Below are 12,809 nucleotides of genomic sequence, written 5' to 3'. Positions count from 1 at the left end.
ACTTAAGTGAGAGCTTCCTCCAGCCAATGAGACCCTTTGACTGCCTGATTAAACATGGGATTGAGGGCTAAGTGAATCAATTTCAACTCAGGTTGAAACACAAATATTCACGTTTTGAGAATTTTATATGTAACAATTAAACAACTAAAAAAATCTTGACTTAGGAATGTGTACTCATTAAAATCAATGTTTACCATTATTTCATATACTTTTTACAAATTGAAAAATTAAGAGGGATAGAAGTAGGCTACTTTGCTCCAGTTGTGTTTTAGTTGATATTACTGATTGCTTTAAAATTTGGAACAAAGAACAATGCAATGGTAAGAATGTAATAATACACTATTAACTCAAAAAAAAAAAAAAAAAACGCAATGTAGAAAGGTTTGTTCTATATTTGTGGAGAAAACTTATTCTGATGTCCTTTTTACTCTGTGATTTCCATTGTCTTTTCCAAGCAGAAAGTCACAAGTCTTCAGTTTCTTTGGGAATTCAAAATGTCTTGTAAGGCAAATTAGGCATTACATCTCACAGAAGCAAAAACCTTTGATCCTTAGCATTATTAGAAAGTTGCTACTTTTTAGGGCAAGTGATATTCCTGAGGTTGTCCACTGCTTCTAGATCATTCTATTCAGCTGCATAAGCAATTCCTTTGACAGATGACTGGTTTTCCACAACACTAGCATTATTTCAGCAGGAGAAGGTAGTGTTTGATGTGTTGCAATTTGTATTACATGTCCATGGAACATCTCTGGACATTACCTCAGGAGGAGGGCTTAAGAGAAGGAGGAGCTATGGCCGAAGACATTTAATGACAGAATGAATGGAATTTCAAAGATCATTGTGCAGTCAGCCTTAAACACCAGATTGCACACCCCCAGCTTTCTTCACATTAATTTAAAAATCTTATAGCAAAATTCTCATAAAGTATATGCAATTTCATTTATTTTTAGTCACAAATCAACGTCTTCAAAATGATGAGGATTTTGACAGCTTGCAAAGTGGTGAAGACCCTGAAGACAGGTTTTGGCTTAAACAATGTGACTGCACACCATCCATGGAAATTTTCAAGACCTGGCATCAGGCTCCTTTCTGTCAAGGTATTATTCCCGTATTCATTGATTCAAATAAGATTATATGGGGTGTAGTTTATCATGAAGCAAAGGTGTCTCTTACAAAGGAAAAACATAGTTCTGAACTACTAACTTACTAATTTTCACCCAACATAAAGAAGGATCACAATTCCTGTGAATATGTAAAAAAGTAAGTGTTCTGTTTAGAAAACAAATTTTTCAGAAGGCTATCAGGGCTCTGCTTGTGCCCAGACAGTATTGCTCACACTTTGGGTTCAAGCATGGAGTTGTTTATATGTACATGAGCCACATGGCTGTAGGTAGTGTGTTTAACCCCTATTCTGTGTTGGCTCACTGTAAAGTTTTCTGGGAAAAAATGTTGAGAGGAAAATATCTACATAATTTTGATATTTACAGATCATCATGTAGACACTTCCTTTGCTTTTTTCCTTTTCCCTCTTAGCTCTTCTTTTAGAAGGACAAATTTATTATATTTATTTTGCAGATTAAGACACTAAGGCAATTATCAGCTGATGAACCTGTCTCTCTGAATGTATCTGTAACTGAGGAGCAGGTTCAGGAGGAGAACATTAAGTGCTCCTCCCCCGCCCCCACCAGTGAGTTATGAAATTCCTGTAGGAACTTCTGTTCCTTCCTATACCTTTATGAAGACATTTATTCCCAGAGAAATCTGAAATTACTACAAGGGAACTTTGCTAATGAAAATCATCTTTAGTGAATATAAAATTTAAGTAATCACAGTAGCTTTAAATATATTGCTTCTATAGTAGTAAGAGCTGTAAAAAGTGAAGTAGGAAAAAAAACCCAAACAAACTCTAGCTGTTGATGTAAACATAGGTTGTAATAGTTTTGAGTGTACTGCTTATACTTTGTGTGCTCAGTGGGTTGGCTAAAAATCCTACAAATACTTCCCCAGCTTCTATTGCTTAGATTGCTCAAGGAAGGATTCAGTATGATTTTAACCCAAATGATATCTACAGGGCTAAGCAACGCCCATAGATTCTCGTGACCTCCACTGACTGGAGTGGGAAAGAAATAGGGGTGAAAAAAAGCAGAAGGAAGAGGGAGACAGAAAGAGAAAGGAGGTCTGAAGGAGTAGGTATGGTGGGGAGAGAGAGAGAAAGAAAAAGAGATCTCAAGATCTCAAGAGAAAGTATAAGAAACTACCATTCTAAATTAAGAAACCCAGGAACAGCCATTTTCTTGGGTTCAGTTTAATTGTAACAAGAGAGCCAGAAAGGAGATATGTTCTAAACCATCATCAAAGATAGAGTGACTACATATAAGCTATGAGAGTGAATATTTGGTTTCAGTTTAGTGTTAGTAATATCACAAGGGTACTCCTATATCACTTCAGAGAGAATAAATAGTGATGAATTGTATTGCCTAAAGTTAGACATGTCTTTTAAGACTTTGAAGTTGTGTCCCTTGGAATATCTTTTTCTTCTCACAAAAATAGGTAGATAGAGTTAGGTGTATCTCCATCAGACATCAGAAAAAAAGAAATTGAGTAACTACTTAAAATGGCATAGATGTGACTGATACTAGAAGCCAATTCTCCACTATCATAATAAGCGCTCTATACAACCACAACTACAACAAAATGGTTTAATTATGTGGATGGTCCACTGTGAAAGTAGTTCTAGTTCATGGTGGCAGATCTGTTTTAAGGGTCTGCCAAAGTTCACAGCTAAGAATGACAAGTTTGTAGGAGGAATAAGCCATCATTTCACAGTGTAAAAGCCATTACTCATACTCAATCATTTCTGGCCAAAGTTTTGGAGGAATGCCAGGCATGAAAAATAGAAGTTCTTGAACTTCACAGTAGTGAATTAAAATTCTATACAGCAATCCAAGGGAACTTATTTTGAAACAGTCCTCTACCAATTTTTCTTCATGCCTTCACTTTTAAAACTCAATTCTCTTAGAAAGATATATTTAAACTTACTCTTTTTATATGAGTATCCCATTTTAAAGATAGTTAAAATCATTAGGATATAGTTATATATGGTCAGTGAAGGGCAATGAGACTAGTCACTAAAGGTTAATAACATTATAGCCAGTTATAGATAGTAAATGGATTGTGGAAGATACCCTGGGGTCAGATATATAAGCACTGCAGTGTAAATGGGTTGCCTTTTCAATGTCTTTGGAGGTCACTTTCGGACAAGGAGAGTGGGTTTGACGACAGCAGTGACGCACTTGGACTTTTATGTGGTCCTTCCTCATGCGTTTGTTTGTAGCTAATATTTATAGAGTGTACCTTGTTAATAGGCACAGTTATATTTCACTTATAAGGAAGAAGAAAGAATTTCAAGGTACTCTACATTTTAAAGGAATTTGATATCAAGGGTATAAATGATCAACCACCATAAAATATGAAATCTCTAGAGACAGTAATCTTTTTCTATTAGTATCTAAAATTTTCAGTGCTCATTATTACATTCAGCCAGTTGTACCTTGCAGTGGAAAACACACTGGATAGGAATAAAAAGACTTGGATTCTAACGTTTCTTATTCATTTTTCAATGCTCTGAACTTAGTCAAGTCACATATTCTCTCTGAACCCAAATTTTGTCATCCGTAGTGTGGAAACAATTCTTGATTTACTCGAAGAATTGTGTGACCATCACACATGATCAGTGCTTAAAAATCTATAAAATATTTTAAAAGTAAAAACTGTTCAGCAAGGTAGCAGGGTACAAGATTAAGATACAGAAATTGATTGCATTTCTTTACAATAACAATGAAATATCAGAAAAGAAATGTAAACAAAAAATTCCTTTTAAAATCACATCAAAAAAAAAAAAAAAAAAACTTAGGAACAAACCTCACCAAGGAGGTGAAAGACCTGTATGCTGAGAACTACAAAACATTAATAATGGAAATTGAGTCATCCCTCAAAGAAATGGAAAGATATCCCCATGCTCTTGAATTGGAAGAATTAATATTTTAAAATGGCCATACTACCTAAAGCAATTTACAGATTTAATGCAATATGTGTCAAAATACCCATGACATTTTTCACAGGACTAGAACAGATAATCCTAAAATTTATATGGCATCATAAAAAACCCAGAAATGCTAAAGCAATCCTGAGGAAAAAGAACAAAGCAGGAGGCATAAACCTCTCAGAGTTCAGACAATACTACAAAGCTACAGTAATCAAAACAATGTGATATTGGCACAGAAACAGACATATGGATCAGTGGAACAGAAGAGAGAGCCCAGAAATAAACCCACACACCTATGGACAATTAATCTTCGAGAAAGGAGGCAAGAATATACAATGGAGAAGACAGTCTCTTCAGCAAGTGGTATTGAGAAAGTTGGACAGCTACATGTAAATCAATGAAGCTAGGACACACCCTCACAGCATACACAAAAATAAACTCAAAATGGCTTAAAGACTTAAATACAAGACAAGACACCATAAAACTTCTAGAAGAGAACATAAGCAAAACATTATCTGACATAATCATACCAAAGTTTTCTTAGGTCAGTCTCCCAAGGCAATAGAAATAAAAACAAAAATAAACAAATGGGACCTAATCAGTTTTATAAGCTTTTGCACAGCAAAGGAAACCATAAACAAAATGAAAAGACAGCCTATGGACTGGGAGAAAATATATGCAAATGATGCAGCTGACAAGGGCTTGATTTCCAAAAAGTAAAAACTTGATACTTAAAAAACATTCTATTCTATACATTTTAGTAGAAGGACTTAATAGAAAGTTAGATCAGAGTTTCTTCATGTTTTTGTGGGCTACAAATTATTACAATGACAAGATATCTGATAAAACTTCTCAAATATCTTTGATGATTTTTTCACCTTTGCCTTAATAGCAAACCTATCTCTAGGAAGATATTGCTTATAATGAATTAGACTCAAGGACTATGAAGCAGATTTTTTTTTTTTCACTATGTTGAATTCAATTCCAAAAGTTAGGATGTACATCTTAATATCCTATTTATTTATTTATTTAACAAATAAACATGAAACTTGTACCCTGGGAGTATACAGGGAGAATAATAAGTTGAAACAAATAGATAATAAGTGGATAGTCTCTGACTGCAGGAAACTTACAAATTAAAAAATTCTGAGTTCACAAGTCTTAGAAAGTCACTAAGACTAAATAGTTTTATTTTTACTTGCAAATTTGGGAATGAAAGGTATTAAGTTGAAAAGGTTAAGTTCCTTATGAATAGAAAAGGATTCAATAAGTACTGCTTCTAACATTAATCCACTCATTTATAAAAATGGTAACCTGTGTTACAGTTAAGCCAGGAACCTAACAGTCCAAGTGTCCTTCACTCTTGTACTTCAGATATGAATGAACCCCCAGAATCACTATTCCTTTTGAAACGTTTTCATTTAGTAAGATATTATATTCTGATTGTAACGTAGAAATAGCTATTTAGCTCAACCTTTGAGGAGCTGTTGTCATTTGATTAGAAATTGACAACCACAAAAACTCCTACGATTAGAATCATTTAATTATATTGTAGTAGCTTTAAAGACATTCATGGGAAATAGAATTCATTATTATATAGGAACCTCTTTGTACATATTAGGGGTGGGAGTAGGGGTAAATTTATTATGCATTTTCAAGACTAATTATTGTATTAGACTTTTACCACATATAGATACATTTATTTATTCATGTATTGTCTGCATTGGGTCTTTGTTGCTGTGCGTGAGCTTTCTCTAGTTGCGGTGAGCAGGGGCTACTCTTTGTTGCGGTGTGCGGGCTTCTCACTGCAGAGGCTTCTCTTTGTTGCGTCGCACAGGCTCTAGGCACGTGGGTTCAGTAATTGTGGCTCGCAGGCTCTAGAGCGCAGGCTCCGTAGTTGTGGCGCACGAGCTTAGCTGCTCCGCGGCATGTGGGATCTTCCCAGATTAGGGCTTGAACCTGTGTCCCCTGCACTGACAGGCAGATTCTTAACTACTGTGCCACCACGGAAGTCCCTAGATACATTTTAAGGATGGATTTTATCCATGATAATCCAAATTTTTGAAATAATAAATTGTGTTCCAATCCCAAATGAGGTGTTGTAGAATTAGTTCAGATGATTTAGCAACTACATATTTTTGGTGGACAATATTTCATTAATTGGGAGGGGGCCTCTCTTTTGAACATTTTTGTTTTATGTACTCTGCCATTCATAACCTCCCTTTCTAAGGTATTTGACTTATTTGTTTGTCATCAACAGTGTCTTGACATGTTGAGCTTCTTGCCATAAAACCCTTGAAAAAGCTATAGTCGGACAGGACCTAGACTGAGGTAGGCGAGTGGGACATCTATTGTACAACATTGAAGGAGGATCTCACTACCAGGCCCACGATGTGCCTCCTTTGATGTTGTGCCTTGAGCACCTCACTCGCCTCACCCTGGTCCCAGCCCTAGGTCGGAAGCTAAGAATTCTGGCTGGGGAAATGCCAAAAGAACTGGCACTAGTCTTGGCTTCAGGCAACCCTCTCCTGTTGATGGCACCTTGAGTTTCTATTTGACCATGTGTGGCCAGACTTACTGATAGTTTAAATGCAAATTTAGATCCTACTGCTGTGGAAATAAAGAACATTCCTCCGCTTTCACGTCTTCATTAGACTTTCTTCATATGTCTGACTAGTACCAAAGGTTGGAGGGTGTAGTAGAGAGTTTCCAATATCTCTTGGGCAATGGTCATACCAGAGCTCACTTTAAGGCTTCTGGAATTTGCTATGCAAGACTGAATGTCCTTAATGTGACCAGTATTTCCTAGGGTCTTTCCAGTGACTGAAGGTTGAAGAAAGCTACATGGGCCAAGGTCAGGCCTGGTGTTGGACTGCTCAGCCCTAGCAATCCCTATCTTACACTTGATTTCCTTCATCTGGTCTAAATGAGTTCAACTCATGAAAATATTTTCAAGACTCCTCTCTTCTTTTTTTTTTTTTTCCAACTTAATAAATGCCATATATTGATCTTTTAAATTTCACAGGGAGGTTATTGGCTAATGTGAGGTTCTTATAAATGAATCAATAGAGTTGCTGTATCACTAAGAATTTTACGGAATAAATTTCTTCTATGATGTAGAACTAAACATAAGATCCATAATAATTTATAACCAAAAAGTAAACATTAGCTAACAATATTGAAGATTCCTCCCAGATTCAGAACGATTTACCACATGGCAGATGCTCATTAAGTGCTTGTTAGTAAACCTATACTTTATACATGTATTTTGTGGTGGAATTTTTCTGAATGTTTTATTTATAATAAGAAACATAACTAGAATAAAAATTACTTATGAATCTGACTCATTTGTTTATAAATGTTCGGAACATAGAAGTATTCAAGTAAATTAACCTTGTAATTTTTTCCCCCAACATTGGTTTATGTTTAACCAAAGGCAGATGACTTAATATTAACTTAGGATGTTGTAAGGCTATTAACTTAAGATGTTGTAAGGCTTAATTGATTACTGCTGTTACAGTACTTTGAAATCCTGAAGTGTTAGGCATTGTAACTGCAGAGAAGTCTCATTAAATATTCTAGACATAGCAAATTGTGCTGTAATACTGAATCTTAAGTATCCATATTTTGAAAGTATTAACTCTAAGAATGAAAAATAAGATTTCATTTACCAATAAAGAACACTTCAAGATTTTAACTTTTTACCATATTATCTGTGCAATAATAAACTAAAATTCTGGCTGTAAGCTTCCTACCTTCCAAAGGTTGGTTCAGATTTATTTTATTTCTTAAGAGGATGAGTACTGATGTCAACTAAGAGCTGAGAAACCTCAGGTGCGCCAGAAATCAAATATTTTATATAGCTTTAGGCCTGGGTGAAAATGGAGATAAACACATGGGGCTTCTATCTTTTCAGATATGCAAATAATTTACATAGACAAATGATTTAACAGGAATACAATCAGATTCCCAGAGTAAGTAATTTTCATTTCCATTACTAACTTAAGGGGATTATTGTAGCTATAATGTTTTATTCAAATCTTTTATGGAACTTATTGCTAAATTAGCTTGAAGCTTTACATCCAGAACATTTTGCTGGTGAATTCTCACTCAGGGGAAGAAACAATGTTGTTCTTCCCATTTCACAGATGTGTAAGTGCTGTAGTTAATACAAGGACACATGGATGTCTGTTTCTGCACACAAAGTGAATATACATGTAGCAACTCTGGGTAGAATTTTAATTAGGCCTCAAACTTCATATGGATCTTTTTAATTTGGCATTTTGTTAGTGTGCTTATATGTATATCTGAAGCCATATTTGTTGTTTAACCTGGCTTCAGAATGATCTAGACAATTTCTCCTGCTGAATTTTATTTCTTACTCAAGAGCCCATTTATGCACTGTACTTTATCTCAATACAAAATAAATCATATTTTTCTTTTCTTTTCCTTTCCTTTTTTTGATTCCATTTTGAGAACAGGTTGTTTTAATCAAAGAATCAGTGAGGATTCCTGCTTTATATGGACGTTAGTAATTCTATAAATATGATATTTTAGGGCAGTGCTGTTTTGTTGACATATTTCTTCCACTTCAACCAAAAATTGTCATGTGTTTGTAACAAAACATGCTGTTTTTCAATTTTCAATTTATTTCTTTCTCATATAGTCCTGTAAACTCCACATATACAAAAGTCTAATATAGTAGGTTACCTGGTGTGGGCTACTCCAGGAAGGGCAAGGCAGCTCTCTGCAATTGAGGTAGATCCTGAAGGAATTGACAGCTGGTGACCATCCACTGACCTCACTCCTTGCAGCAGGATGGCAGGTCCTTCCTGGAAGGGGACTGAGAAGAGCATCTCCATGTTTACAGCATCTTTGGTCCTAACAGTCTTGAGAGCTTGAGAATTCAAGGGCCTGGAATCAGAGTGAAGAGTTCTTAAAACCTGCTAGTTCTCTTCAGATTATAGGATGTAATTAATGACTTGACATTTTCCCTCTGATGATTTACAGATTTACAGATAAGTCATTCTTGGTTGACCTGGGCATGTTGCAGCTTATCTGTGGCAGATTTGAATTAAAATTCTTATAAATAAATTTAAGTACAGTCTATGACTGAATTGCTTTTTATCCCCATTTTTTAAAAATTAGAAAGCAGAAATAGAAGTAAGCTTAGAAAAAGAAAAAGAGGGGTAATATGTAAGTCAGTTTAGGCTGAAATTTTCTACATGATGGTTCCATGGGAAGGACTACCGTAGAGTGATGGAGGGTTGTGGATTCCAAGTCACACTGATTGGGTTTAGAAACCACTACTCCTGCATTTACCAGTGAAATGATCTTGACTACTCTAAGCCTCAGTTAGCTCAACTGTAAAATGGAAAGCTTAATTTAATCTACCTCAGTGGGGGGCGGGAGAGGGTTAGAGAAAATCCATCAATAGCTTGAGAGACAGTGCCTAGTACGTTTATGTTAACTATTATTAATGATGTCTTAAGGAAGGGATCAGGGTGGGGTTTTCAGTGAGGGCAAAGTGCTCCCAAAACATATTTTTCCAACATAACTTCATGGTTTTATTTGAAGTAAGATACCTTTCTCAGAACAGTAGAAATTTCTCATTCAAATATATATACACAATTTATTTGTGCAACTGCATATAGACTTTAATAAGCATTGGTCACTATGTATACAATCTGGTTAATGTCTTAATAGAGTCTCATTAAAGCAATGCCAAAGCAATGCCAAATGCCAAAGGGTAGAAATAGGACAGTGATAGGTCAATCTACTTCTATAAGGCATGCTTAAGAAATGTTAATGCTTTACTTTTTTCAAATATAAGAATTATTCCAGAATTAAAAAATAAAACAAAACAAAATGGGATGTGCTTTAACACATGAACTCAAACTAGAGAAAAGTTGAAGTATACATGTTGTCCTTAGTTACTCTCCTCAAAATTAATTATACAAATATTTATTGAGTGTCAAGTATGCATCAGTACCATATGTAAACCTCAGTAACAATAACAATAGAAATATAGCAGCCTCAGGTTTTTTTTAGTGGGGGATAAAAATGGACTAATTATCAGTTGTAAACTATTTGGGAATTTGGCATAGAGATGGAATATTATGAGACTGCATCAGTAAAGGAAAACAAACAAATTTGCTACTGACATACAGTAAAATTGGCAAGCACTTTAGATAAAAAGTAAAAAGAGGAAAGAGAATAATTGGGTTATGTATGCTGAATTCAATTTTCTTTCTTTTCCCCAGTGATGGAAGATTAAATTTCTGTTAACATAAGATAATAAAATTTTATTTTATTGTGGTAAGAGCACTTAAGATGAGATCCACCCTCTTAACAAACTTTTAAGTGTACGATACATACAGTCTAACTATAGGTACAATGCTGTACAGCAAATCACTAGAACTTATTCATGTTGAGAACAATTGAGATTTTATGTCCATTGGTTAGCAACTCCCCATTACCTCCTTCCCCTAGCCCCTGACAACTATAATTCTTCTCTCTGATTCTGTGAGTTTGACCATTTTAGATACGTCAGATTAGTGAAATCATGCAGTATTTGTTCTTCTGTGATTGGCTTATTTCACTTAGCATAATACCCTCAAGGGCCATTCATGTTGTCATATATGGCAGGATTTCCTTCCTTTTTTAAGACTGAGTAATATTTCATTGTGTGTATGTGCCACATTTTCTTTATCCATTCATCCACTGATAGACATTTAGATTGTTTCACTATCTTTGCTATTGTGAAGAGTGCTGTGATGAACATTGGAGTGCTGATATCTCTTTGAGATTCTGATTTCAATTCTTTGGATAAATATCCAGAAGTAGGGTTGCTGGATCAAATAGTTCCAGTTTTAATTTTTTTGAGGAATTTACATACTGTTTTCCACAGTGGCTGTACCATTTTGTATTTCCATCAACAGTGGAATTATTTTTAATTAGAGTAGTAATTATTTAAGTAACTGTATTACCTAGCCTATAGGTCCAGATATGATTTGAAAGTTTCACTCCCAAGAAATGTTAGGAAAAGATGTCAAAGGGAGAGAGACTGTAACTCTAATATCTTACTATTAGAATTAATATCTGTGGGTTCGAAAGATTTGTAAGACTAACCACTACTAGAAAAATATTGAATTAGAAATCTATGTTTTAGAAAAGAGTTCAACCAAACATAAAACAATTAAGTTTAATTTTAAATGTGGTTACAAATAAATATTATATCAAGTATGAAATGAAAAACATAAATGTTTAATATTTTAAGTATGAAAAGTAATAATGGGGAAGATGCACGTAGGGTAAGAGAGTATATACTTTTACTGTTTTCTGTTGTAATTTTCCCTCTTTCACTGAGTTCATTATTTAATCATTTAGCTGTATTCTGCTAAATAGTTAATAGATTATCTAACTAAAGTAATTTTACTAAGGTGTGAATAAAGCTTAATTATTATATAATGGCTTTATAAAAAGGAATTGCTGTACCCACTTACATCCCTACTTGGCGGACTATGGAAGAGAAAATACTATTAAAGTGGGTGTTCTTTATTCCCTTAACTAGTTTCCCAGGAAATAAGTCACATAGAATTAAATACAGCTATAAATTGCCCATTGCTTCTCCTGTTTGTGAGCAAAGCCTAAGAGGAATAGTTAAAATACGACTGGAGTAAAGCAGGAGTGCAATTTGCAAGCCAGTTATGTCTCAGAGAAACAAAAGTAGAATTATACTGCATCTTTGCCACCTGATAGCCATTCATTCATTCATTCATTCATCCATTCATCCATTCATTCAACCGATCAGTATTTGCTAGGTATCTACTACAGGTAGGATTCTAGGAGTGATAATTAATCACACCTCCTTCTCAGCCTCTAAATTTAGAATCAACTGAGAAACAAGACATAGAATTCAAAGAGATAGAGATCTGAATATCAGCTTGATTACTGTTAAAGCTATTTGGAAAACAAGGTCTAGATCTGTAACCAAATGGACTTCTTAGAAATCCCCATTCCCTGAGTCAAATGTATTTGCTCACAACTGCAAATCTCCCACCTTGATGTGCACCTGAAAACAGGCTTCTTTGAAAAGATTGTTGAGAAGAGTTGAGCCAGTCTTGCTCAGTTCTATTTCCCAAAGTCACCAATCATACCTGTTACTCTCCCTTGTGGACCCGGGGTTAAATGATCTTTCCAAAAATCCCTGAAAGTTAACCTCATGGGCCAAAGTATGAATTCAGAGAGATGCAAAGTGGTTTCCCCATTCACCCACTAAGTGCCAGATGCTGTGTTATGTGCTAGTGATACTGTGTTGGACAGAGAAGGCAGGGTCTCTCTCCTTGATGTTGTCTGGTGTTGACTATAATCTTATTGGAGAAATTAGTCAAATACTTGGATATACGGCAGTAAATTCTAAGAGCCAATTTTACTTAACCTTAAATTTAGAAGTGACAAATCCTTCAATGCCTGTTTAGTTAGTGTACAAAGATGATCAGCTTGAGTTCCTAGCAAAAGGTAGAATTTGGATATGTGGAAAGAAGAGAGGGCAGGAATGAGGGTAAGGACCTGGGTATATCTGAGTCATTATGCCTAGTGGTCTTCAAGGTTTGTTTTTCTGACAAAGTCTCCAAAGACATCTGCAGAACTGACCTTTAATATACAACAGTTGATCAAGAGTATAAAACCAAAAACCCAAACTAAGCAAACAAACAAACCCAAAACAAGTGAAATCCATATTTCAAAAGGCAGGGTATGGGAG

The 12,809-nt window shown here is 35.1% G+C and overlaps 1 protein-coding gene across 1 annotated transcript in view; it reads left to right on the top strand.

The window, feature by feature from the left end:
• Positions 1-823: 823 nt before the first annotated feature.
• Positions 824-12,809, top strand: part of CPS1 (carbamoyl-phosphate synthase 1) — a 141,878-nt gene continuing 129,892 nt past the window's right edge. Inside the window, exon 1 of the mRNA XM_082396353.1 lies at positions 824-1,097. Within this exon, the coding sequence (XP_082252479.1) occupies positions 972-1,097 (126 nt within the window). The 5' untranslated portion in view covers positions 824-971. The remainder of the gene's footprint in view (positions 1,098-12,809) is intronic.

Source organism: Balaenoptera borealis (genome assembly GCF_965194805.1).
Source record: "Balaenoptera borealis genome assembly, chromosome: 6".
Lineage (NCBI taxonomy): Eukaryota > Metazoa > Chordata > Mammalia > Artiodactyla > Balaenopteridae > Balaenoptera > Balaenoptera borealis.
This window is presented reverse-complemented; position numbering and strand designations above follow the sequence as displayed.